Consider the following 27605-nt stretch of genomic DNA (forward strand, 5'->3'; position numbering starts at 1 on the left):
CCAGGCAGGTAGTGAAGTCACCATCCCTGGAGGTGTTCAAGAAAAGGGTCAATGTGGCACTGAATGACATAGTCTAGAGCTGTCATAGACATAGGCTGGTGGTTGGACTGGATGATCTTGGTGGTCTTTCCAATCTTAATGATTCTGTGTTTCTGTGACTCGATGATTCTCTTCATATACGTTGAATACAGAGAACTAAGAATGCCTTAAAGATTTCGAACTCAGTTTAAAGCACTTCTGTGACCACAGTGTACCTGCACTTTGTCATGGAGAGAGGCTAAAAGCTGTTTAATTATTTTATGGTTTGAGCTGTTGTACACTTTTTCAAATGTTTGTGGTTTTAATGGTAAATGTCATCTCTGTGTCAGCTTTACAAAGTGCAGCAAATACCTTAAACCATGATGGCAGTTATTAAGAGCAGAGGTGTGCTGTCACAGAGAAGGAAGTCTGCTTACCAGGAAATGACCTGGGATTTCTACTAACTGGAAAAGCTTATGGGCTTGGCTGAAAATGCAGCACAAACTTTCAGAAGAAGCGGGGAGCCTCAAAGATCCTTCATAAACCCAGAGCCATGGGCTAGAGTGCAGGAAAGAAGCCTTGAGTCATGGGCAGATAGACAATGCACCTTGCAGTGACATGTGCTGAGGTTCTACTCGCTTCATCATTTCTTAGTTTAATCATTGACTGAAATGTGTACAAACCCCCCTAGAGCAGCACCTCAGGCTCCTCCTGCTGCTCCCTGTGTGCCTGACCATCCGTTGGGAGCACACGGGGTGCCCTGCTCATCATCCCCTTCACTAAGAGATGAAATCTGTGCTTTCAAGGCTAGAACAGGCTCCGGTCTTCAGACCAGGGAGTGCCTTAAGGAGATGAGAACCATATGGCTGTCTCTGTACTCTAGGTATCAGTGAAGAGTTTGTGGTGGCATGACCTGAGGACAGTTTTCACCGAGAAACTTAGATGCTAAGGTATGCTCAGCACATCAGCACAGACATCAGCATCAGGGTTTGCTGATGTCCTGAACTCAGGCACCTGCTGCTGGAGTTGCATGCTGAGGCATCAGGATGTTATTCTAGCCCTCTGTCTCCTTAAGAGGTTTTAGGTATCTTAGAGGAGTGCTTGCAAATGCTAGCAAAGTGCTTTCTTGGCCTCAGGGGCCTCAGTTCCTCCGTAGGCAGTGAAAGGAGAGAAGCAGCCCAGCCCAGCCCAGCCCAGCCCTCCTACACGTGCTCACGTCAGAGGATGCCACAGCCACCAGATCCAGCACTCACAGCTGTCCCCTGGAAATCCCTGCCAAGGCTATTCTGGAAAATGATCTGAATATTCCACAATTGTTCCTGGAAAGACAGTGCTGAATCCCTTCAAGATGCCTGGGAGGAGAGCTCACAGGGGCATACATTGGCCAGAGCTGCCACCCAGCAGCCCCACTCCCATACCACAGGTTATGGTCTTCCAGAAATGAAGGGGCTCCGATATCTAGGCTCTGGTCAGCACCTCCCACTATGCCCAACAGAACCCTGGCAGATGCACAGCAGAGGATTGCAACAGACTCCTTCTTACTCATCTCTATTTTCCTACATTAATCTCTGCAGTCCAATCAGAAGCAGTTCTCCAAACAAAGTTAAGCAATATCCCAGAGAACTTTAAGAAATGACTCTTATCATCCCTCCTGAGAGTAGACTCAATGGTCAAGGCCACAGTGAAATCTTACTTTTCTTGTAAAAGTTAACCGAAGTTAGTTATTAAAGTGCTGCTGGTATTTAGGGAGGCTCTGAAATGAAGAGCAGCACAAGATACCTGGGCTGCCTCTGAACAATTCAAGGATATCATTTTCTGTACACTGTGTGGTTTCTTCTGAAGAGCTTCATAGTGAACACATCAGGTAAGATTTTGGCTTGCCAATCAGGATATGGGATATGTGAAGTAACGTTTGTAAACAAAATGCTTCTAGACATATTGTGTATTTTTTGTAAAATGTGAGAGATTCCCTTGTGGAATTTGTTTGTATTTTTCAAATGTTTATATTGTGGAGAAATAGAAGTTATAAGTGTGTATACGCAGACTGAAAAGTGGGGAAAAAATGTTAATATTTAATTATTCTGTTGAAGTTTTTTGAGTGCTACTTAGTCAATACTTAGGATAAATTGGTAAAAGGGAGAAAGCATGTCTCAGCAATATGACATCGGAACATGCGTTTCCAATGGTTCACAAATGCAGGAGTTCAGCAGGGGAGCTGGACTTCTTAGCAAGAGAAATGGTAACGCCAGCAGTGAGCGTGGGATAGGAGGCTGTATGGAATACAGCTGAACTAAAACCTTACTTTTGGGTTTGCATTCAGATCTAGTCTTGGTCAGAAGGGAGTGCAAGTTGTTAGTCCGATAGCTGTGCAGTGTGAGATTGGTGTGTGCCCCTTCTCCCTGTGGGTGGATGGGCACTCTACACAAGTCATCAGAACTGCACTGATGGGCATCTCCCAAACAAGTCCAAGGGCGTAATGATGAGAACACTCCAGAAAGGCAGCACACACCTCTCCTTTAGGGGATTTGCAGAGAATGGGATCCTTCACTACGCTGCTACTTGCCGCGGTATCTGTGATATCTCAAAAACATCTCAAATAATGGTAAAGACAGCCATAACACTGCCCTTATGAAGGGCAATATCTTTCTGAATGTAGTTGTGAAGAAAATGAGAATGAGCAAGAGGAAAGCAATACAGACTGAAGTTACGGCAGCTGATAGCTTTGGCAGCCCAAGGAAAAAGGGAAGAAGATGAGAACATCTGGAAGGCAGCCAGCAGCACTGATCACAGAGCCACAGCAGGGTGGCTGCCCGAGGTCTCACCTGTCCTGCCTACAAACAGGTGGAAGGCACTGCCCAGCCTACTTTGGGTACTCTCTGGCTTGCTGAATTCAATGTGGAGAATACCAAATGGCATTACAATCTCCAAGGCAGACCCATGTCCAAATCCTTCTGATGAGACCCTCCAGGCAATGATCCAGGAATCCTTTTGCAGGGCTCAGCCAACCACCCAAAGCTAGGCAGCAGGAAGGTCACTAAACTAGGGTTTCTATCAGGAGAGAAAAAAAGACATACAAAATACTTACACCTTCAACAGGACAAGTATTGATAAAACAAAGGATGTTTGGGGAAAAAGGTTTGGTGTGAGGAAGGAATTAAGGCTGGGCAAAGGGCAGGGTGACAACCAAAGCATTCATGAAAGTTAAAGCAGCTGCTGAACTGGGCAAAATCTGAAATGAAAGAGTAACTCACACATTTCTTTTATTTTTATGGCTTATAAACATTTCAAAGAGTACAAATAGTACATCTTATACCCTACAATGTAATGAACAAAACTGCTCTGCAAGTTCCTCTCAGTGATGTGAGGTCTAAAGGACTGGTACACAGCCTGGGAAACAGAGCAATTCTACAGTCTTTGACTGATGAAACTTCTTCCTGAAAACCTATGTACATCGAGGCTTACCAGAGAAAGAACAAAATGAAGCAAGTTTTTCATTTCAGTGTCATCTGCCTCTGGTTTTGGCACCAAGCAGAGGGAAGGTTGATAATACACAGCTACAGGATCAGGATGTGATTTCTCTGGCCAGTTTTAAAAGGCAGGTAAATGATGATGGCCAGTTTTAAAAGGCAGATGGTAAACATGTTAAACTCATTGCTTAAATATGGAATCTTTTTGGAATATCCACAAAAAGCAGGACGTATAAGACATTATTTGGGCTTCTTAATATTCACGAATTTCCTCAGAATAATCTAAGAAAAAACCAAAACTGAATTTTCCTGAGGTAGGACAGTGACAGGCCCTGAGCTCAAGGAAAGCAGGGAGCTTCAGGGTGGGATTCACATTTTAATGCAAAAACTGTCACAGATAAACAGTTTTCCACCTGTTCATAGCAACTCACACCACCTTGTGCTACTTGCTTGTGTGTTCCAAACATTGGGTCCACAGAAGCAGAAGTTAGACATGCACATGGGCTGTGTCAGCACAATTTAGTCGCCACATCTGAGTGAGGAAAGGGTGCCCCATTTGAGGCTATCAGCAAGTGGCAAGGCAAGATGGAGCATTTGTGATAGGGGAGAGAAAACAGAAATGCTCTGTTGTCAGTGTCATGAGATGGCCAAGAGCAAGTCATGTTGTTCCTGACTAGGACTGGTACTGCATTAAATATCTCAATGGCGACTACGGTGGAGATAAATATTTTCAGGTAACTTTAACATGAGAAGAACATGAGGCATTGAGGGAAATATAACTGAGCACTGTGGACAGCACAGTGACAGAACCAACTAATTGCTGAAAAATCCAGCGGTACCAACTGCAGCCGGCCTCCCATCCCTGCATGTGCAACACAGTAGTCAGAAGTCCTTCCTGGAGCACAAACACACTGAAGTGAGCTGGAACAAAGCAGAAGGTAATAGTTAGGTATGACATTGCAACAGCTGTTTGTGAGCATGAAGCAGAAGCACAGGATGCTGTGAAGGCACCTGCACAGAGTCTGATAGGGCCCTCTGGGTCCCTCTGGCCCAACCCCTGCCCCAGTTGGGACACCCAGAGCAGGGTGCCCAGGGTCAACAGAGGAGAAGCAGTCCAGTCTACCTATGGAAACAAAACTTACAGAGAACTGCAAGTGCAACAATACCATGATTTTTACTACTGAGTTCCTCGTGGTCCAAGCCCTAACTCTGAGTGCAGGAGAAGATGGCTGAGCCATGTCCAGGCTCTGCCTTTTCCCCTTGGTTTTTCAGGCTCTGCCTTTTCCCCTTGGTTTTTGAAGGCTTCCAGCTCGCAGCCTTCCTGGCTGGGCTCATTGCTTCTCCCCATACCTCAAAGTGAAACCATTGAGCATTTGCTTCTTTGTTCCTTAAAAAATCAGTCCTCTTGAGTGAGAGTCATCGGTGGCAGACATCTGACTCATGGATAAATAATCTCAAAATCCATCCAGCCCGCTTGTTGGCTGCATCTTCAGAAAGAAATGCTTCATGCTCCAGTGGAACACTGCTCAGCAGTGGGAGGAGAGGGACAAGAGGTCATCTTGGCAAAATGAAGCAGGTGTCTATCAGCCATCTGTTTTTTGATCTTCAAACGTGGGAACACTCAGTTAGGAGTTCAGTCATCCATGCCATGGCTACTCACCTCCTAGTACACACAGAGCTAATCTTGTGCTTTTTTTCCAGGTTTTTAATTGACCAAAAACAAAGAGTAGCACACAGCAGTCACCTTCCTCATTCTTTGAAGAGAAATGGTTGAACCTGTGGGCAACCACTATGTTGTTGCAAGACGAGTGTACTCAGAGAATTCATTTGATGAAGAGCATGAGAAATTGCACAGATACCATAAAAACTTCTGGGATCACTTGAAACTATATTTTCGGTAAGAAGATCCCCAACAAGGATCTAAGAAACAACCTGGAATGCACGTAGCAGATAGCATGCATTCTGACAACGTTCATCTCAGATGCCACAAAGCCAATGAAAACTCATTTTTCTAGAGAATTTCAGTGTTTTTTGTTGTTTGTTTTAAGCATGATGTAACGATGTAGAATAAGGGGTGGAATGTCATGGTTCTATGTTTTGTTTTTGCTTTTGTTTTTGTTTGGTTTCACTATTCCACATCAAAACATCATGTAGTGTACAGGGCATTAAAGTGTCACTGCCCCAATCCCAGCTACCTATCCCTGTACATTACAGCAGTCACGGGATCTGGCCCTTCCGGGTGGGGGGGGGCGCTCTCTTGCTGCCTTGCAGTGGGTGCTGGAGGTGCTTTCCTAGCCATTCCAAGCTTTTCAGGTTTGAATCTGTCCCAGGAACTCTCTCTCTCTCATCTTGTCTGATTTATTAATCTCAATTGCAATTAAATTGTATATATTGTGTTATCTTGTATTCCGATATTATAGTAAAATAAGTTTTCCTCCATAGATTGTTGCCGCTGCTCTTTTCCTCCCTTCCTTCCTTCCCATTTTTGTGGGACTGGGGTGGGGGGGGAGGGCAGAGGCCTGTCGCCCCTGTCACGGACATAGATTGATTGGTCAACTCCGTGACAGTTTTCCAAAAGAATTTCAGCTGCTGTTGGCTTTAAGTCTTCCTGCAGTTGTATCCCAGGCAGCTTGTCTTCTTGTGGGCACCTGGTGCACAGCCTCACCCCAGTGGGGCTGGAGGGACCCTATAGGTCATCACATCCCATTACAAGCCCAGCTAGCATCACAGGTTGCTCAGGATTGTGTGTGGTCTCTGGCAGCTGACTTCAATCCTACCCCCTCATTTTCCCTCTGAATACCCTGCCCGTGACAGAGGGTTGGATTCAGCAATCTTCAAGGTCCCTTCCAACCTAAGCCATGATTCTACGAATACAGGCAGCGCGTCCTGACATGCTGAGACCCAACGGAGACATTCCGCTGGCAGAGCTGTATCCTCTTGTGTCTTTACAGTTGTTCCCCACAAAGGATCAAAAGGGTTGCCCTGCGTATGTTTCCTGTCGTCTCGTGGCTGCCCGCATACCGCTTCAGGGAGTGGATCCTGAGCGACATCGTCTCTGGCATCAACACGGGTTTGGTGGCAGTGCTACAAGGTAGCTCCAGTAGCTCTGCTTTGACACGGCCCATGGCCCAGGAGGGAGGCTGCTGGTCCGTCCCCTCACACACCTTGCCATCCTGCTGTCTCTGCCCCTGTAGGTCTCGCATTTGCTTTGCTGGCGAATGTCCCTCCTGGTTATGGACTCTATACAGTGTTTTTCCCAGTCCTGGTCTATTTTATCTTTGGTACATCCAGACATATCTCAGTGGGTAAGTGCAGGCACTCTGATCACCCTCATCACAAATGACCACGTGCAGTTTTCCCCTGTGGGTCTGATGATGCCCTGTGTGCAGGTCCCTTTCCCGTCCTGAGCCTGATGGTGGGAGGCGTTGTCACCAGGCTGGTCCCCGATGATGCTGCTGGAAATGGCACTGCCACCAACACGTCAGCTATAGATGAACAGAGGGTGATGGTAGCTGCATCTGTCACCTTTCTATCCGGGATTTTTCAGGTTGGTAATTAAATGGAATCATAGAATATCCCAGGTTGAAAGGGACCCGTAAGGATCACCAAATCCAACTCCTGGCTCCACACAGGATCACCCATTATACATACTGCCCAATATATGTGTGTGTACCTGCATATGTACATTCACTGATATGAATAGCTGGATGGTGACTGGCCTTAAAATAATGTTGTAAGAATGAAGGATTTTGACTTGTCTTATCAGAAAAAAATGAAGCAGTTCCTTCTTTCTTCCTAATACATAATTCCTAAAATCCCTTCCTAATTTTTATAGTTCATGAAGCACTGGCATAATGTAAAAATATGACTACAGAAAACCTAAGACTAAAGAAGGTGTATCTTAGTTTTGAAATAAAAAGAATAGGTTCTAACTGCTGTAACCTTTACCTTTATCAGTCATATGTCCCCTGTTTCTAAAACTCATCGTTGTTTCCAATGACATAATTTTCCTTAATCCCTAATGTATGGGATTAGGTGAAGATGTTATTGTTAAATATGGGTCCTTTTATTGCAGAGATTGGTTAAAAGCATGAGTGAATCCCACTGAAGTGTGGTCATTTGCATTTCAGTTGCTTCTGGGACTTTTCCAGTTTGGATTCATAGTCATTTACTTATCGCACTCGTTAATCAGTGGCTTCACAACTGCTGCAGCCATCCATGTTCTGGTGTCCCAGCTCAAGTTCATGCTTCAGCTGCCTGTCCCTGGATTTAATAAACCATTCGGCATCATCTATGTAAGTGCAAACTCTTCAGCATTTGCTACTGCTCTGAAAACCTGTCTGCATTAACCATGCTGGGCATAGCAGCAGCCAAGGAGAAACCCAAGAGAAATATATGAGATGGCTATTAATATATGGCAGATCTTCACATTTCTCACCAGATATCATGTTGCTGGGATAGTTAGATAGCTTTTTAGAATCATAAAATCATCATAAAATCATAAAATTATCATTAAAATCATAAAAGTTGGAAGGGACATTTAACAGCCATCTAGTCCAACTCCACTCAAATGAACAGGGATACCTACAGCCAGATCAGTTAGTTGAACAGCACCATGTTTCTTACTGATGTTGCAGACTCTGGAGAGCGTGTTCAGCCAGATCACAGACACCAACATCGCCGACCTTGTCACCTCCCTTCTCGTCTTGTTCATTGTGTTTGTGGTGAAAGAGATAAATGATCGCTACAAAGCAAAGCTACCCGCCCCCATCCCCATCGAGCTCATTGTGGTAATGACCTCTCCTCTGATTCCATGACTGCTCCATCACTCTGTGGGGAGCAGTGCTTTATGAGGTTGGCATTGTGCTCCAGGCTGCCCTGAGCTGCAGTGGGTGGGGACCTCAATGGGGCAGCCTCACAGCCCACTGCTATTCTCTGCTGCCAGAAGGATGTTCTGAGGTACTCTCCATGGGATTTATGAGCATGAAACCATCCTACAAAGTGGTTCAGTCATCTGAACACATCATGAATGCACAGAGCTGGGGCACTGTCCTGCCACTGGTGATGATGCTGGGGTGTAGGTGGGAGAGGGGAGGAAATGTTTCTTTGTGGTTTCTCCATCCACTTACTTGAATGTTCCTAATGGAGGTTTTTTTAAATCTTTCAGACCGTCTTAGCAGCACTGGTTTCCCATTTTGCTAAATTGGAAGCAAAATTTAAAGTAGCTGTTGTGGGAAAACTAGAAGAAGGGTAAGTGGTTTGCTTACAGTTTGCCTGTGTAGCAAAATGTTCTCTCCTGTTTGTCAGTGCTAAATTGGTTCAGTTTATTGACCAAAATTGCCTACTTCACCTTCTTATCCTCACGAGGCCCCCATGTCCACTCCTCTATGACAGCTGGACTAGGTGGTCTTTTCCAACCTTAGTGACTCCACAACTGTACATATGGAGTATTTATCTAAATGTATAGTATAACCATTATACAGAATATATCCAGGCATACCAGAAGCTTGGCATGAAGACTTAATAAGCACACATTGAAGTAGAGAGGTAAGAGGGCAATCATTTACTCACCTGGGCACTCTGCACCTGTAGCCCCTGTGTATTAGTGGATGAAATTTGCAGAGAAACAACTATTCCTGCTCAAAACTCTCTGTTCTCCAGATTTCAGTTCATTGGAAACCAAAACAAACAAACAAACCTGAGAAATTCTCCCCAGGATCTGCAAAAGCCCGTGAGCCAAGAAGAAGGACATGGCAAAGATAAAGGACATAGAAGATAGCCTGAGGCTAACGTGGCTCAGTACACATTTGTTTGGCTGCCTAAAATGCTTCAGTGAATTACAGAGATTTTTAAAATCTATGCATAATTGGAAGGCAGAACCATGTGTGCTCTTTAGACAAGATAAGATGTGGCTGATCCTGGCCAACTAAATGGGAACCACTGAGATATAAGCCGAGATGAGTGCAGATGGAGAGTCCCTATCCTGATCAAGGATTCCCCAAAGTGTTACAGGTTCAGATTTGCAATCACACGTCAGACCAAAGCAGTTAAACTGAGTAAGCAGGACTGCTGCCTTTCTCATCTGCTTGGCAGGTCATCTCCTTACACATGTCCTCTAAGAGCAGAGATTTTTGTCTTTCAGATTCCAAGCTCCTGTTGCACCTGATGCAGGCATTATTCAAAAGTGTGTTGGTGATGGCATCTCCATTGCAATTGTTGGATTTGCAGTAGCTTTCTCTGTGGCTAAAGTGTATTCCATCAAACACGACTATCCAATAGATGGCAACCAGGTAGAGGAAAGACACAGCACTGTGCATTTGCTAATGGGAAAGAAGTCATTTTAGGAATGCATTGTCTTGAATGCATTCCTTCAGGACTGCTTTTAAGAACAGCCTTTTTTGTTTTTACTCCAGGAACTAATCGCCTTTGGACTGGGTAATATATTAGGTGGATCGTTCAAAGGGTTTGCCTCCAGTACAGCTTTGTCAAGATCAGGTGTGCAGGAGAGCACAGGAGGCAAAACGCAGGTATAGAAGACAACAGACCCTGGTGTAACTTAATACAAGGAAGGTCTCTTTCTTCCTTGCTGACTCTAATGCCTTCAGGCACTTATTCATGGTGGAATTGTTCTTTCATGCAGATTGCTGGTATTATCTCTGCTATCATCGTCCTGATTGTCATCTTGGCCATTGGGTTTCTTCTGGCACCATTACAAAAGGTATTCGCTGGCTTTACCCTGTGCTTCCTCCAGCTGGAGGACTCACTTGGAGTGTTGCTGAACTTCAGTTGGAGACAAATAGAATTTTTGCAAAACTAGGTTCTTTCTCCAAGATTATGACCCCACTACATGGGTCATAGGGAAAGTGGGTGCCCTACACCAAACATTTTAGCACCAGCTTTTAGGTGCCAGAATTGAGTGGGTTTGCTCACTGGCAGCTGCCTGGCCTTCCAGATGCACTTTGGCTCTGATTACATGATGTCTTAAGACTTAACATTCAATGTATGCTTTGTTTGCTTCAAAATTGAGTACATGTGTTCCTATTCTCAACAGTCAGTCCTTGCATCCTTGGCTCTTGGCAACTTGAAGGGAATGCTCATGCAGTTCAGAGAAGTAGGCGTCCTGTGGAGGAAGGACAAATACGACTGTGTAAGTTGAGTCCCTCAAGCACTCAGGAATGAAGATATGTCAAAAAGTCACTCACTATGCAAACACGTTTAAAGGTTATCTTTATTTTCACGCGTGCCCTACTTTTCTACATGGGAAGTACAACAGTACGCACCTTTTTAATCTTGCTCCACTTGCTCATGTTTTCAATTTTATATCACTTTTCTGAGCCCATTTGCTCTGTTCACCTCTCTTGGAGACACTCATTTTCATCCACTTTATCGTAACATATTAAAATAGAGTTCAATGTACAAAGTCAAATATAGAAAGAAGTTACATGAAACATCTAACTATCTTCTGCACTGGCTTCAAGGACATTTTCCCCCTTTCGTTCACTCCTGCAGTAGGACAGGTGGAAGTTACTTAGTAAATCCCAAGAGCAGCCCATGGCATGAAGGAGTTGCTCCCAGCAGAAGAGCTCATGTCTGGAAATCAGGGCTTCCTAACTCTTGCACTCGGAAGATACAGTCTGTTGCCTCTCTCATCTGCCAATTCCTTCAGTTCCTGGATGAATTCAAGCCTCAGTTTTCCCAGCTACAAAACAGTCTTTCACTAAGCGAAAGCGTGCTTTGAGATCTACAGTTAAAATACTCTGTATTATTTAGTCATGTGTGATTATCAATCAAGTTCATTTTCAGCAGCTCATTTTGCCTGTTTTGATGTCCAAAGCATATTTACAACTCTCAATTTTACCAGAATACTAATTTCCTGGTAAACTTGCCTTTCTGCTGGATTTTTTATTGAACATTTTATGAGCCATCTATGGAAGATTCACAATTCTATGACATTAATCCTTGTATACTGTATAGAAATTGCCATCTCTAGAAGCACTTCCCAGTGATCATTGATGAGTCTGGCCCTGTTTTACAAGAATCTATGAAAGATGAAATTGCTTTTAAGAAAAGGCATATGGACAGCTTGGACCAGACCTGAGAAGACAGCTCATAGGCAGCTGCTCCCATACTGGGCTCGTGGCTGGAGTCCCACTCCCTCATGTAACTGCTGATGTCCACGCACTCTTTGCAGATAATCTGGGTGGTGACCTTCTTGGCGGCCGTTTTCCTAGGCCTGGACATCGGGCTGGCAACAGCTGTGGCATTCGAACTGCTGACCGTAGTGATTCGCTCCCAGATGTGAGTACTGCTTGGATGTGATGACAACATTGCAGGACCTCCTGTCTTACATTAACCCTACTAGAACCATGCAGGAAACTGAGGACAACCCCAGCTGTCCCTTCAGGTTTCAGCACAGGGCGCAAATAGATGTGTGTGTTTATTTGCAGTCCGAGCTGCACTACTTTGGCAAACGTTGGGAGGAGCAACATCTACAGAAACAGGAAGGATTACACTGATGTAAGGAACCTCTCCTCCCTTTGGTCATCTGCTGAATTCATGTTTCGTTAATAGATGTCATGACCAATGCTTTTGCTTTGTATGACAGATCTATGAGCCAGAGGGAGTGAAGATCTTCAAATGCTCATCTCCTATCTTCTTTGCTAATATTGAGTTCTTCAAAGAGAAACTCATCTCTGCTGTAAGTGACTGGGGCAGTCATTATGAACAGATGAATTGTGCGACACATTAAGGCTGAATACAATTTCTGCGTAATTAGTAGGTATGCAGATCAGCCCTACTATAAAGATATATTTTTCATGAATTACTCAAATGTCATTTTATGACTGTAGTCCTCTATGTATGTATCCAACTGTGAGAGGAGAGCACCCTGACTGGTGCTGAACAACTCTTCGGCACCATCTGTAGCAGCAGAGAAAGGCTGGAGAGACCTTGGTGAGTGGCTGCACAAAAGGCAGCAGGATATTGGAGAAAAACAGCTCAAAAAGGCATTGCTGAAATGTTTAAAGGTAGTGAAGTTTCAAGGTAGTTCAGGAATAGAAAACAATACCTTTCCTAAACAAACTCTGTGTCTGAGCCTTTAAGGCATCATAATTCATTTGGCTAGGAGTATTTGTTCATTTATTTTTTGCTTGTGTCATCATTATCCAAGAGATTATGGGTGCTTTCTAGCCTCACCATCACAATTACTTGAGAAGGTACTTGGAATATTTTGGCTCTACCTGAAGAACTCAAAGTGCTGCTTCTACAGGTTGGATTCAACCCACTCAGAGTCCTGAGGAAACGCAACAAAGCTCTGAGAAAGATCAGAAAGATGCTGAAGAAAGGAGAGCTACAAGTGACGCCTGTATGTAGGGCAACTGCAGTGGAAGTGGGAAGGGTGGGCAGGAAGGGCATGGAACTTAGGAATTAAGCAGCCAGCTCCCTGGCTCACGGTGCAAGGGGGGCTCACAGTCTCCTGTCTTGACTGGACATGCCATTGCCAGTCGCTTTAAGTACATGGCTTTAAACTAAATGAGATTTAGGTTGGATATAAGGAAGGAATTCTTTACTCAGAGGGGCAGTGAGGCCCAGGCACAGCTGCCCAGAAAAGCTGTGGTTGCTTCAATCCCTGTAGGCACTCAGGGCTGGGTTGGATGGGGCCCTGGGACCTGATCTGGGGAGAAGTGTCCCTGTCCATGGCAGGGTTTGGGGCTGGGTGGGCTTCCAACCCAAGCCATTCTGAAATTTCAAAAATAGGATTTTAAATCGCTCTCACAGACAAAAAGTGCTTTTTGTTGACTTGTTCCAAAACTACTGAATCAAAGTGTGTCCAACCACTGACTTCTGGGAAGATTAAATTCTTCTGGAAAAGATGATCATTAATGGATTCCGATGATGATTAAATGATTGGTTAGAGAAAAGTCAACATTTTGCTCATCCAAATGAGAAGCAATTTTTCCAGTGTAAAGTGCAGGTGCTCCATCTCACAGGTATTGAGGGACGTGGGTTACTGGTATGATGATGATGGGTTGATAATTGGTCTAGATGATCTTAGTGGTCTTTTCCAACCTTAATGATTGTATGATTCTACATCACCCTTGCTCTTCCAACCCAGAAGCATTAACTGTGGCACTTGCCTCTGCTGTCACAGAAAGGCTTGATATGCATGGCTCACAATATGCAGGAGTCGGATGATGAATTAGACAACAACAGGATGGAGGAACTGGACCAGCCCACTGACATGGCAGACTTGCCCATTCAGATCAACTGGGATGCCGAGCTGCCCCCAGGCATCGTTGTGCCCCGGGTCGACATCCACAGCATCGTGCTGGACTTCTCAGCAGTGTCCTTCCTTGATTTTTCTGCTATGAGAGTCCTCCAAAAGGTAGTTCCATCTGATGAGACAGTGATCACACAAAAGAAAAACATACAAATGTGGTGTGCTGCATAGAGGTGTTTCCACATGGACAGAAAAGTCAGTGGCAGCCTTTGAATTTATGTGAATTCAGATCTATATTTTCCATAAAAAATGATTAAACAATTAATCTTCTTAGAGCATTGGGAAACTTTTATGGAAATACATGTATGAAATAGGCTTTAAACATGGGGTGGGGAGCTGGAATACCACAGTTTTATTTCTGTTCCTGCTCTCACTTTCCAGGGCAGCCTTGAGCAAGGCTCAGGACATTTCCCAACAGCAATAGTTAAGGTTAGCTATCTGTTACATCCACATTATATGGGCAAATCTATTTCCATGGGAACTAAATGCTCACAGAGTACAATGGGGAAAGTAGTTTTGCTTGAATTCCTAGTTAGAAAAGTTTCCTCAGAAACTTTTGGAGTCTCAGTTTCATATAATGCCATACAGTTTATGAAAGATCATCTGTTTTACTATGGGTGCAATGCATTTAATACCGCCCCATTTCAGAGACCACTTCTTCCTGTCCACAGCCAGTAGAGAATCTGTTCTTCCTCCAGGTGCACTGAAGATCGACATTAGAACTGCTTGCCATTATTAAATATACAATCAATATTGTAAATTGCTCTGGCTAATCTTAGCGGCTGTTATCAGCAGAATTATCAGTTTCTAAATGATGCCTGTTTCCGGTTTAACAGACTTTGAAAGAGTTTGTCCGGATCGATATCGACATTTACATTGCAGGGGCACCAGGTGAGTACTTGCGTTTCCATCAGCCTCTCCATGGCTGCCCCATTCCCAGTAATTCTTCCTGCCTCACCCCACTGCTTTCCCCATTCCCTGAGAGTTGGGAGATCCCCCAGCTCCACCTCCCCATCCTGGGTAATAACAGCTTCACCTCCCAGCACTCTCCAGCTCCAATCTGCATTGCCCCAAGCAAGGCAGTGCCAATGGGGCTGGCATCCCACTTCCCACATTGGCACAGAGAAACCCATCTGTTCTAGTCAACAAAACTGGGCCTAGAACAAAACTGTTCTAGTCAACAAAATCTTATTTGATATCACTGTTTACTCTGTGGACACACAAAGAATACGTTATTCTTTTAGCACTGTCAGGACCTCTGCTGGAAACTTTATCCTTGGATTTTGTTCCCCTGCAGAGGGCTTCCTGGAGAAGCTGGAGAGATGTGCTTTTTTTGATGAGGAGATCAAGCCATCCATGTTCTTCCTCACCATTCATGATGCAGTTTTACACATTTTGCTGAAAAAGGATATAGCCAGCTCCCCAAAATTAAAGCTTGCTGAGGTAATGCTACAGTTTTCATTTTTTTCTGCTTTAGTGCCTTTACCCATAGGCACCCAACATTACTCTTTATATCCAGCCATACACACTATGCTGTGTGCGTATTCAGAAAGTTAAAAGATCAAAATTCAGCTGCCTGCTGCCTCTAACGAGTTGGGAGAGTCCAAAAAAAAAAAAAAAAAAAAAAAGGGGTGAATAACTCCCAAGAGATGGGTTGGCTGTGGGTTTCCCTTGGAGGAGGCTCCAAGGGCATCCATTTCCTAACCCCAAACTCATGCGTCCATTGCAGAAGCGGAGCAGCAACGATTATGTCATCACTACCAGCAATGGACTGCGCAGTCGGGAGAGCACGGTAAGCCTCCTGCCTCCCCCAGGGCCACTCCAATCCCCGGTGCATAGGTAATGTGGTCACCAAAAGCTGCTTGCAGGAATTGCAAGGTCAGATCCCAAACACATCTTCATTGCTGAGCCCCTGTGTCAGCCCAGGGCAGAAAGCACCCAGATGATTTATTGGTGCGAGCTGACTTGAGGCAAAGAGCTACACGAGTAAGAAGTGCAGGGCTCTGCTGGCAGGAGCAGACTGCAGGGAGAAAGCTTCCTTCACAGATTTCCATGGAGCCTTTGTTGCACTGCCCATATAGCAGAGATCCATCATTAGTCCCATTCCTACAAATGACACAGGCAGAGGGGAGACTGGGGCTGTGTGGGGACAAGGTACGAAAGATGTCAAACAGCACACCTCATGCACAAACGCTTTGGAGCAGTGAGCTTACATGCCACTCACCAGTGACTCCTTACCTTGAATATCCCTTTCTAGGGTGCCAATTACTTCCTTTTTTTTTTTTTTCCTACAGATTCCAGCGGAAACAAAATTTTAGATTTAATTTTTAAATATAATATCCTCCAGCAACACAACATCACTTACAGAACGTAAAGGCACACACAGTGATGAGCATGAAGACCAATGGATGTTTTCATCTACCTTAAGGATTTACTACAAATGATTATGTTCCAAATTTTGGAATGGTTTTGTTAGTGTCTCTGTATATATAGAGATGTATTTATGTACATACACAAAGGCTAAAATCACCTGGATTTCCTATTTCATACCTTGCTGACAACCTACCCACACAAGTAGCATTAGCCCTATTTGCATATACTTGTACATATACCCATGTTATTCTGACATTTTGTAGACAACCTGTACAGTTACAAAAGAACATATGAATATCTGAAATCCTTTAATTTATAGTCAAGTAGCTGGGAGTCACATACCTTCAGCTTGTGTATAATTTGTATATAGTCTTCTCAACAGTTTACACAATACCTGCTCAATGGAGTTGTTAAACTTATTTTCAGCACACGACGATACACACAGTGTATGTACACAGTGACAGCTGTATCTACTGGGAAACATGAAGATAGTTCAGTAAAGATGTACAGCATATTCAGATCCAAACGCAACTCGTCTATTTGCTTTGGGATGCTATGAACTTAACTTCATGTATGGTAACTCTGCATTGCTGGCTGCATTTTTCAATACCCCAGGAAGGCAGCTCATCATCAGTCTGATCGCTTGCTGTAGCACAAAGTTTACAGTGGTTTGAAGATACAAAATCTGGGCTTATATGAATAAATCTGCAATGAAACTGGCTGGGAGGTAACATTAAAGAGAGGCAGCTCCAAATACAACAGGAAGATAATATGAAAGTGAGGAGGCTTTGAATACAGAAGGAGGGGACTGTGAAAACTGAGGTCAGAATGTCACTCAATTGCCTTTCCAATGCAGCCTTCAAAGAGACATAGGCTGTCAGAACAGGGCTTGTCTTCTGACAGAATGAGACAGTAACACACCTGAGCAGCATGCTCAGGGGAAGCACTGTTACCATGTAAAGACGCCTTAGCAGTGGCTAAGAATTGTCTGTAGCACTGTAGAGTAGAACACATTGTGTGACACCAACACTTCTTTAGAAATGAAATCAAGACAAAAAAACTCATAGCTTTGCACGATCCTGTGCATACAGCATTGGAACTTGGAGAATCACAGCCAGAAAGCTCAGACTCACTTTCTATACATTTAATATTAAGTGGCAATTCCACTGTAGTTCCCAGTTTCTAAGGCACAGTAGGATTTTTCTATGCAAATATGCACATTTTTTTTTTGTGTCAACAACATCGCAGTGCATCCAGAGAGAAGCAGCACAGCACCTGACACAAGTTCAGCAGAGCAGGAAACACTGTAAGGAGAGAGGTGTGTTCAGATACAATCCTGAGAGAAGGCATTTGTTCAGTCTGGCTCCTGTAAGCGCCTGGCCTTTCCCAGCACAGAAGCCATTGTGTGGGCAAACTCCAATATGAAATGAACACTAATTTAATTAACTAACTAATTAATTAACTAAGTTAATTCCACTTCATTTTTAAACAAACTGAGTTCAGTGCTCCTTAGAGAGCGATAAGTGAAAAGAAGGGGGGAGCCCCATACAGAATGGATATCTAACTCTCTTGGATCGGATCTAGAACAGATACCGCATTTCATTTTCATTTCTTAAAAGGAAAAACATCATATAACACATGTAGGCACCAACCTTTATGTTAACAGCATTCTCAAAAAACCAAACCAAACCCCAAAGTGCAGGGCCACATAATTGAGAGCATTTGTAAATCATGCATGGGTGCAGACAATCCTTTAAGCAGAATTAGAGACAATTGAAGAGAAATTCTAAGGAAGCAAGAATCTGGAACCATGGATGGCTTCAGGCCACTTCTGGTGTTCTTTACTTCATCCCATGGTGAACACAAACCAAGAAACTCTTCATTCCCTATAATGGCATTATCACACTGCCCTACAATAGCTAACACGTTCTAAAGCCATCAGAGCTGCCTTAGAACAAAGATCTGCTTGGTAACAGCCCAGGAGTGAGATTGCTGCCACTGACAGAGTACAAAACCAATAAAACCAATACAATCCAAACATTTGCCTTTAAGGAAGACCCCACTGGGAACCCATAGGATTTGAAGGTACATCTCAGCACTTCTAAGGCTGTTAATCATACAATGAAATAATGTGTACACAATTTCTGAACCTGAAGAGAAAACCACCAGGTATTTCGAAAAAGAATTTCCCCCAAAAACCACACAGAAAGATTGTTAACCCATGCTGAAATCTTTTGACTTTGTACGTATAGAAGTATCAACAGTTCCCGTAGCTCTACGGGGAACCCTAAGGCTTCAAGATGTAAATACAAAACAGATGTAGGTGCTCTGATGCAAGCAGCACACAGAAGTTTGACTCAAGTCCAAATCCTGCTGCAGGAGATGACTGTTCAGGTAAGTTCTCAGAGACTTTCAACTCACCAAACAATTCAAGGTGTCCTACTGATTTTGGAGGGTAATAATTCAGTCATATTTTGGGGTCACCTTTGCCTCAAATATAAACAAAACCCCAAAATTCTCACACATCTTCTGCAGTGGTATACACTTACCTTTGTGCTTTCTGATGGAGTAAGGGCAGCTGTTCTCCTTCACCTCTGAACTACATCAGTATTTTCATAGAAGAGCTCGGACCCAGGGAGGAAACCTCCATCTGTTGCACAAGACAACGTAGTATCTAGCAAAAACACACAATGCCATTCATTTCAAGGGTGCTGAAACATTCCTCCTGCTTTTTATGAGCTACTGAAACAAAATAAGCAGCCATTTTCCCCTTTATACACACTAAAGCATACAGTTTTCATCCGGCTGCATCCTGTAGGACACTGCCAAAACCAGCCTTTTCTTTGCTTATTTAAAACAACTTATTTCCCAAAGTTAAAAGTCTGTGTCATGGCTTTATGATTTTTTGTTAAATTTGTGTTGAATGACACTTACTGCCATCTGCACACCCCAGAATTTACTTGCACATCCCTAAAGCTGTGTTGTGCTGCTGTATTTCTTTGAAGGGTAGTCCAAAAGATTTGCCTGTGGACACAAGGAAACCTATGGCAGTCACAAACAGAACAAATCTAAAGAACATTCGCTCAAGTAATTAAAAATACACACTTTACACACAAAACTACAGAATTACGGATGTTGTATTGCCAGAGCCCTTTGATAAAAGAAAACTTTGAAGAAAGTTTTACCAAATAAATCACAAGATTCAGGCTTTGAAGATGGTTCATCTTATTTGAGAAACGCAGGAAATGACAAACCGTAGAAAAACAAACAAAAACACAACACTGGATTTCATCATCTAGAAGCACTGCTGTTAGAAATGTGGCATTTGGAAGAAAAACAAAGACAAAATCAAACCAATCCAAGACAAAGCGGAACTAACCCAAAGGGTCAGCACAACACTGATTGGAAATCCAGATAAGCATTTCAAACAGGCCACACTTTTTATCAGTTGGGTTCAGATTCCAACTGCAATGACAGAGAACATTCACATCTCATAGTTATAATATGCAAGTGTGCTTGTAAAAACCAAATTTGGGGCCAAAACAGCCCTGAGAATCCGCATACATTGCAATCTTTAAGCCAAACCACCTGTTGACTGTCCAATTGAGCCTGTATCACAAAATGGAAATAGATCAAGGATGCGTAGCTTTTATTGTTATTTTCTTGTATCTATTTAAGGGATTCCGGGCCCTTTATTTCCTGCATTCAAATGGAAAGTTGTTCCTACTACACATGCTGTATGAAGTGACTGAGGTTAATGCCACTTCACCAGAACTAAGCTGCTTCTCCTCACAGATCTAGCAAGCCCATTCTTGGCTACTTTCATGCGAACAGAATCACAGGGAAACAGAATGGTCTGAATTCAATACCAGTGAGGAGTATCTGTGAACAAAATTTTCTGAAACAAGTCTAGCCTGGAAAAATAACAACAAAAAAAACCACCCAAATACAAACAGAACCACCCTATATCCACATTATAACGTGTCTGGATTTCCGATAAATTTATCTTGCTTTTGATATGGATTTTAAAACCAACTAAGAAAAAATCCCCACCACCTGAAACGCAGCATTCACATGCCTGCTTACCAGTGCCACAAATGCGCCATAGCCTGAATTCATTACAAATAGCAGCATATGTTAGTAAAAAAAATTAAGTTTCCTAACTATTTCATTATGCTTCCCATGTGGGAAATTCTAGAGCCAAAACAGTGTCCAGGAACCGTGTCTGTGTTAACTTCACATAAAAGCCCACCACTTTTACAACCATAGTTCAATTTAATTATTGTACACAGGTTAACAAAAATGTATCACAAGTGAAAACTAAACATTGGATTTAAACAAAAACAATATTCAGAATGGTACAACACATGTTCATTTTCTCCAGAAAGTGATATTACAAGTGTTCATCTTAGGACAATTAGCCACACTATAGACAGAAGTTCAGTTAAAATGCAACTGTGGTCTACTAAGCCACTTATTTTAGCACTACAGAATATTTGAAGTCAGAGTCCTACAGCCAAGGCTTAAAAATCATTAAAGATTCAAACCCCAAAACGTCTTACAGTCAAAATGACAGTATTTAAAAAAAAACAAAAACAACCCCCATACAATTAATTAAAAGGCTGCTGTATATAGTTTTATCCTCTTCATAGCGCTCTCTATTTGTACAATTGCTGAGATCACTGGTAATAGGGTCTGTATCTGGCTTGATCGGGGTGGTGCGGTCCAGCAAGAGGGGCCTGAGCAGGAGGCCCCTGCATCCTCGGAGGTGGAGGCGGCCCTCTGGGAGCCGGCCAAATCCCTGGACTCATGCCCCCTGGCTGCGTGAAAGGGGGACTAAGAGTTCCTTGATCTTCACTGAACTGTGGCAAAGAGTTAGGGTTATAGTGATGGGGAGGGGGCGCACTGACATTTACGGGAGGGCCTCCGTGCTGAGGGGGGGGAGGTCCCGGAGGAGGATGATTCATATACGGCGGCATCTGGGCAATGATATGTCCAGGCGGCGGGGTTATCGGAGGAGGAGCAGAGGTCATTGGCGGCGGAGGAGCTTGGCTATACACCATGTGAGGTGTGCCTGCCGCCTGGGGAGGATGCTGCAGAGGATGGCTTATTGGAGGAGGCGGAGGGGGGGGTGGCGCATAATGTTGCTGCGGAGGCATAATGTGGTGCGGGTGCGTTACCACCGGTTGGCCCTGATACTCGGGGTGGTGATGAGCAGGTGCCGGGGCGGGCGGAGGTGGCTCTCGAGCACCCGAATTCGAATCATCCTGAATAGGGACGGTTATCAAGTTGCTGTGTTTTCTCGTAGAGATGCGGAAGGTGTCCTGACTGACCGGGCGAGGCGGCGGCGGAGCCATGGACATCTCGGCAGGAGGCGGGCGGATGTCTTCGTGCGGCTGGTTGTAATGCTCGTGCGGCACGTGCTGTAAGGGAGGCGGCGGCATCATGATGTGCTGCTTCGGCGGAATGTGGCTCATGTGGTGTTTCTCTGGAGGCATTATGAAACGCTCCGGGATCTCAGCAGGCGGAGGGGCAATGGGAGGATGCACGGGTTCAAGAGGAGGACGAGTCACAGGCTTTCCAGCTCTCATATGGCGGTGGTTGATGTGAGCCTGTAAGTCTCTCTGTGACAGGTAAGTTCTCTTGCACCCTTGGACTATACTGCACATGAAGAGAGACCCTCGCACACACTGCTCGATGCGCTGGACAGGTTCATTACAGCTAAATTAGAAGAGAACATTGGTTCATTGCCGTCATATAGAGTGAGTTCTGCAGGGCTTTTTCCCCCCCACTGTTGTTTTTGACTATTTTTTGATAATTATCAAAATTAGAATGAACATTTTCCCCCACTAGAGCAACAGAACACACTTGGTTGATTTTGAAGTTAAGCAAACATCTAAGGCTCCAAATACAACAACAGAATAGCATCAGAATTTCATAGGGTGGAAACTTAGACATGGCACCACCTTCTATCAGAAATTCCTTTTATGTTTTGGTATTCTTCAAATTGTAGCAATTACAGGTTATCTACACAAACACTTAAACAATGAGGTAAATGCCAATCTCTTAGCATTTGTTAACTGTGGGATATTAAGCTATAATTGAGTGGTGGACGAAGGAGCACTCTGCTACCTCTACCAAACGTGCACAGAAGAATGCTAATAACAGTATCTGAAATAAGTTTTTAAAGTGTTCTTCTTCCATTTCCCTTAGTAAAAACCTAAAGAGAACTTACCCAGGACACATCTTGTCTCCCTTCTTCTCATGTAGTATAGCACAGTCATAGCAGAAAACATGCTTGCAAGGTATCTAGAAAAAAAACAAATGGCTCTGTTAGACAACGTGTCATTTTGCACCATACAATGCCTCCACCCAGCACACAATTTCTAAGTACTGAAGTTATCTATGAAGAACTTACATAAGAATGTTGCTAGCCGTTTACAGCACCTTTGAAACAGAAACTTTCAAAACCAGTCTGTGTTGTCAGGAAGGCAAGGGTTTAGTTTTCTCTTTGATGGGGTTTGGCGCATGCATGGTTGGTTTGTGGAATTTGTTTTGTCTTTTAAAGAGCTGGCAAACATTTTAATTCTGCTGTAATACAAACACCGAACCTTTAGGGATGCTGCATATGCAATCTAATTGCACTTGTCTGCAAAAAGGGAATGTTTTAAAAGCATTAAGAGTCATCAAGTCAGATCCCCACGTCTGTTACATCACACTCAGATATCTAAATTCATCTCAGGGATTTTGTTACGCTAGTTTTTGAAAAGACATAAGAACAGTGCTTACTAACTTCATTACAAATTGTCCATTGACATAAAGAGTATTATTAAATCTAAGTGGTGCAAAGCTGAAAACACACTAAAAACTTGTAAGACTTCTGTTGGCCTTTTGGGGGAGCGGAAAGTGATTGCATTTGTTTTAAAGCTTTTGATTTTAGCTCTTCCAAGCTTACTTTATTAAATCAAAGGGCAAAGCAAACTCAGAGTCAGGCAGAACAACCCAGTCCAGCAGTTAATCACAGAACCACAGAATTGTAGGGGTTGGAAGGGACCTCTAGAGATCATCAAGTCCAACCCCCCTGCCAAAGCAGGTTCCCTACAGCAGGTCGCACAGGTAGGCATCCAGGCAGGTCTTGAACATCTCCAGAGAAGGAGACTCCACCACCTCCCTGGGCAGCCTGTTCCAGTGCTCCGTCACCTCACTGTAAAGAAGTTCTTGTGCACACTTGTTTGAAACTTCCTATGCTGCAGCTTATGTCCGTTTTCCCTTATCCTGTCTCCACATACCACTGAAAAGAGACTGGCCTCACCGCAATGGCCCCCACACGTCAGATATTTATAAACCTGGATCAGGTCCCCTGATAAGGCCCTGGTTCCATCTCAACATTGTTCTGCTGCTTACTCAGAGGTTTGCTAAAATCCCCACCCTCTGGAAGCCCCACAGAGACACGTAACACTTGTTACATAAAGGGACACCGTGGCTGCCTCTTCCCAAGAGCCCACTCACCATGCGCCCATACATTTTGATGGGCAAGCCACACTTATCGCAGAAATGGACAGGCGTATCATCCTTCTCCCCCAGCAAGTTTATCTAGAAGAACAGAGAAAGGGGTGGGAAAAAGAGAAACATCACTAAAGCTTCTCACTGCAGTCATCACCAACCCACCCTTCCTGAATTATCAGACCGAAGCAAGACCACCACAAACATGAAAATGTATTTTTGGTACACCAAAAAGTAATGCAAGCGATTTCATCCTAGTGGATACTTCTTAAAATAACCTTCAGTTTGGTATGATTCACAAAGTTCTACCATTTCCCATCCTTGATTTTACCTTATAGTCCCAAAATATGGGCCCGGGGAATCTCCTTTGATTTCCAAACATTTCACCTCCTTTGCATTCGTATCGCTCCTCTTCATTGAAATCAAATTCTTCTGTGGAAAGAGGAAAGAGAAGACAGATACAAGACAACGCCACTTCCCTAACTGACGCCGGCTGCTATTAAGCGCATGCACCGGTGAACATCGAAATCACCAGGGCAGGCTGCAACACTCCCAGTCTGCTGGGCCATTCTGCAGAAAGGTACAACCAAAATAGTGTGAATTTGCTTGGGGAATTGGCATCTTTTACTCCTCATAGAGCAGCAGAACCTGGAAAACTGAAACAGGCTGTGCAGCTATAAAGAATCCTGGATTCCAACACTGATTCCAAAGCCTTCAACAGTGCTGCAGAATACGCTGCCTCACTGCAGGGTGAGTTGCTTATAGCAATTTACCTTCATCCCCAGCTTGTGTCTTTGCAGGCATCCTGTTCATAGCTCTGGGAGCCCGAGGTGCAGGTTTGGTTTTATTGGTCTGCTTTGAGATCAGCTTTATTGGGATTCTTCTGCGAACATCAAGACCACCCAATGACGCTGAACTATTTGTTCCTTGCAAATCATTGTCTATGGAAGAAAAAGAAATTCTGTCATTTCTTAGTTATGAAATAGCTTCTGAAGATGCTAAAATTATGTTAAAGACAGATAAATAAAGCTAGTCTGCCACTTTTCCATAGCAGGAAAAAACATTAACTGCACAGCCCCTACTGCAGCACAAAGAGTACTGAGGAGTCGGCTCTTTCTATGACCATGAAAACACAGAACTCCCGCTGAAAAAATATTTTCACAATTTATATAAATTCATTTTTAAACAAATTAAAAGGAAATTAAGTTTCCATCTGTACTCTTAAAAATCACAGAACGGTCCAGATTGGAAGGGAGCTCAAGGATCATGAAGCTCCAATCCCCTTGCTTCAGGCAGGGCCACCAACCTTCCCATTTAATACTAGACCAGGCTGCCCAGCGCCCCATCCAACTGGGCCTTGAACACCTGGAGGGACGGGGCATCCACAACCTCTCTGAGCAGCCCATTCCACTCTTAGCAACCTTACATATCACTTACAAGTTCAGCATAAAGCATTGCAAAAATATTGGTGCTTAGAGTACACAGCATCCTTGCTAAACTAAAGATTACCATGCCTTTCTACAGGGCTCTTTTGTCCAGGTTTAAGTCTGGCACCAAAAGAAGCAAGGACATGCCTAACACAGGCACTGAGAGACAACCTGGAAGGAAAAGTGCTGCCAAGGATTGATGCACACCCCGATTTCCCCAGCTTTCAGCAAGTCATCCTCAACCTACCACAGTATCTCATTTATGGAAAAATATAATCACATCCTTCAAAACCAGCCTAGCTCACTTCCATTTTAATAGGCACATGCGTTGACAAAATGGCACTTTCAGTCAGCCCTTTGCAACAAAGACTCAGACTTCTATTAAAACCATGATTAGACCCATACTGAGACACCTTTAAGTCTATATCCCTATAGAAAGGAGACGGATACACACAAAAGACCATAAGTAACCCAGAAGGCAAATTCCATTCTGAAAGAAAACTGACACAGAACTTGGTGACAGCTCCACAGTACGCAGGCACTGAGACAGGGCCCCATTAGGGTACTGTGCACAATGCCTGGCATAAACTCCATGCCTCAGAGCTCACAGCTTCCCTTTGCAACACCGCTTGAAGGGAAAACAAGAAAACAAAGGAAATGGAGGGCTTGCTAGAAACTGCAACCAAGTTTCAAATCAGGACTGTGCCTCCACAGTCACTTTGCTTCAGTATCATGAGTGCCCATATATCCTGATCCATGAATCAGACAACACCTGCTTTCCTCCCATCGCTCCCGGGGCAGCACTGCAAACAGCAAACAGCACAGGCACCAACAGACCAGAACATCAGAGGCAGCAACACCAACTCTGTCTTCTACGCCTGTGGAAAACTTCTGAGTTTCTATTTATTTATTTATTTTTAAACAGAAATACCCCAAAACACACTACACGCCAAATAAGTCCTACAGACCTCGGTCCATTTCAAGCACAGATAAGCACACCAAACAGGAAGCCAGAACTCAGCAGGCCACCTGCTCCATTGCTGCCCAGCAGGAGCAGTTCAGTTCTGACCCTGCCCAGCCCATGCTCACAGCCCCGATGCCAAACCCGGCGGGCAGGATTTGCTCCTATTTGCTCCTGCCTGTTTCCGGAAGGATGACACGCTCTGGTCCGTGGATGCACACCCAGCTGGGTCACGCCCCTAAAGAAGCACAACAGATGCATCCCAATCTGTTGACTTGGAGAAGACAGAACCAGAAGCGATGCGCTCTTCTAGGTGATCACCTTTTGGAGATTCTCTTTTTAGTTCGGTATTTTAGGATTTATTACAGTCCACAAGCGGAGCACAAAAACGAACCCTGATGCATTTATAACGCAAACTTTCCTAAGGGAAAAACAAGCACACCGGTAACAGAAAGCGGCGCGTGCCCTGCATATCCCCCAGCGCCGCAGCCCAACGGAGCGCGGAGCAGCCGGCTGGGGGAGGGGACCGCGAGTTCCGCGCTCGGGGCACGGCTCAGGCCCCGCGTCCAAGTCCGGGGCCCCGCCGGGTCCCGCCGCACTCCCGAGGACGAGGCCGAGCCGCCCTCTCGGCCCCGCGCCGCCACCCCCCGCGCTCAGCCGCTCCCCGGGAGGCGCAGCGGCCCAGAGGCCCCCCGCCTCTCCCCTCCTCACCATTGTGGTCCATGGCGCGGCGCGGGGCGCTGTGGGAGAGGAAGGGCGCGGCCGGAAGCGGAAGGCACGGCGGGACGGGCGGGGAGAGCGCGAAAAAGGGCGCGGCGGAGAATCGCCGATGGCACCGCGGCCCCGCGCCGGCAGGGCGGTGAGGACATGGCGGAGCCTACAGGCAGCGCGGTGCTGCCGCCGCTCCGCCGCACAGCAGCGCGAGACTGCCGGCTCCCGGCGGCCTCCGCGGGCCGGGAAAAGAAGGCGGTGACGGCGGCGGCCGTGCCGCGGTGGCTGCCGGGATGGCTGCGGGCGGACCGCGGCCCCTGTGGGGGGGGGGTGGGGTGTAGCGCAGCCCGCCCCGCGCATGCGCGCTGCGGAGAGCGGGATCGTCCAATATGGCGGCGGCGGCGTTCGGAGCGGGTGGTGCTTGTCCTGCCGTCCCTGCCGCCCGTACCGTCTCGGCGGGAAGCCCTTCCGTGAGGTGCGGGTGGCTGAGCGCGGGCACAGCTGTCCCGAGGCTGCGGGTCTCCTTCCTGGAGATCTCCATAAGCCACCTGGCCGTAGCCCTGCGCACCCTGCTCTGGGCGGTGCTTGGCGCTGGGATGCTGCGTCCCTGCAGACACATTTATCGTGACTAAGCTGCAATTTAAGCCTGTTGTTGCTTGTCTTCAGTCCGGACGTTGCAGGGAAAGGGATATGTGGTTTTCCCTCTGTTTGCTGCTAGGCATACTCAAGGGAAGAGTGCCGTTCATCCCTGTACAGTGCGCCTTATTTCCACGTGGTAACGAATTCACAAAGAGTAAAAAAATGCAGATGCATATAGTGTTTTTCCAATATGCACAATTTTATTTTCTAGTCAGTGGATACAATTG

The 27605-nt window shown here is 45.0% G+C and overlaps 2 protein-coding genes and 1 long non-coding RNA gene across 6 annotated transcripts; 2 read left to right on the plus strand and 1 right to left on the minus strand.

Moving 5' to 3' along the window:
• Positions 1-1772: 1772 nt before the first annotated feature.
• Positions 1773-16663, plus strand: SLC26A3 (solute carrier family 26 member 3). Of its 2 annotated transcripts, XM_052681113.1 has the most exons (21): positions 1773-1882; positions 5187-5382; positions 6437-6576; positions 6680-6790; positions 6875-7032; positions 7616-7780; positions 8123-8275; positions 8653-8735; positions 9628-9775; positions 9899-10012; positions 10126-10203; positions 10537-10632; positions 11677-11783; positions 11933-12002; positions 12091-12183; positions 12754-12849; positions 13636-13869; positions 14601-14655; positions 15062-15207; positions 15494-15556; positions 16059-16663. In XM_052681113.1, the coding sequence occupies exons 2-21, from the start codon at positions 5252-5254 to the stop codon at positions 16080-16082; spliced, it is 2265 nt and encodes a 754-aa protein (XP_052537073.1). In that variant the 5' UTR covers positions 1773-1882; positions 5187-5251; the 3' UTR covers positions 16083-16663. The 2 variants fall into 2 exon arrangements, with proteins under 2 accessions (XP_052537073.1, XP_052537072.1); XM_052681112.1 differs by lacking the exon at positions 16059-16663 and having other exon boundaries at positions 15494-15607.
• A 3729-nt stretch (positions 16664-20392) lies between these two features.
• CBLL1 (Cbl proto-oncogene like 1) lies at positions 20393-26998 on the minus strand. 3 transcript variants are annotated; one of them, XM_052681118.1, is made up of 6 exons: positions 26740-26998; positions 24414-24581; positions 23972-24069; positions 23647-23730; positions 22373-22446; positions 20393-21858 (listed from the first exon to the last, which is right to left on the minus strand). In XM_052681118.1, the coding sequence occupies exons 1-6, from the start codon at positions 26750-26752 to the stop codon at positions 20817-20819; spliced, it is 1479 nt and encodes a 492-aa protein (XP_052537078.1). In that variant the 5' UTR covers positions 26753-26998; the 3' UTR covers positions 20393-20816. The 3 variants fall into 3 exon arrangements, with proteins under 3 accessions (XP_052537078.1, XP_052537077.1, XP_052537080.1); XM_052681117.1 differs by having other exon boundaries at positions 23972-24072; positions 26740-26997; XM_052681120.1 differs by lacking the exon at positions 26740-26998 and adding an exon at positions 26350-26447 and having other exon boundaries at positions 23972-24072.
• Positions 24072-25361, plus strand: LOC128079684 (uncharacterized). Its single transcript, XR_008206285.1, has 2 exons — positions 24072-24390; positions 25165-25361. It is a non-coding gene; the product is annotated as an uncharacterized LOC128079684 (long non-coding RNA).
• Positions 26999-27605: the final 607 nt, after the last annotated feature.

The sequence above is a fragment of the Tympanuchus pallidicinctus genome, unplaced genomic scaffold (assembly GCF_026119805.1).
Source record: "Tympanuchus pallidicinctus isolate F22 unplaced genomic scaffold, pur_lepc_1.0 scaffold19, whole genome shotgun sequence".
Taxonomy (NCBI): Eukaryota; Metazoa; Chordata; class Aves; order Galliformes; family Phasianidae; genus Tympanuchus; species Tympanuchus pallidicinctus.

Excerpts from the sequence above, each read along its gene's own strand:
- SLC26A3 (XM_052681112.1), top strand. The coding sequence starts at position 5,252 with ATGGTTGAACCTGTGGGCAACCACTATGTTGTTGCAAGACGAGTGTAC. Across the intron at positions 6,791-6,874 it reads ATCCAGACATATCTCAGTGG|GTCCCTTTCCCGTCCTGAGC; the intron begins GTAAGTGCAGGC and ends CCCTGTGTGCAG. Across the intron at positions 9,776-9,898 it reads ATCCAATAGATGGCAACCAG|GAACTAATCGCCTTTGGACT; the intron begins GTAGAGGAAAGA and ends TTTTTACTCCAG.
- CBLL1 (XM_052681117.1), bottom strand. Across the intron at positions 24,073-24,413 it reads GACACAAGCTGGGGATGAAG|AAGAATTTGATTTCAATGAA; the intron begins GTAAATTGCTAT and ends CTCTTTCCACAG. Across the intron at positions 23,731-23,971 it reads CCATATTTTGGGACTATAAG|ATAAACTTGCTGGGGGAGAA; the intron begins GTAAAATCAAGG and ends CTGTTCTTCTAG.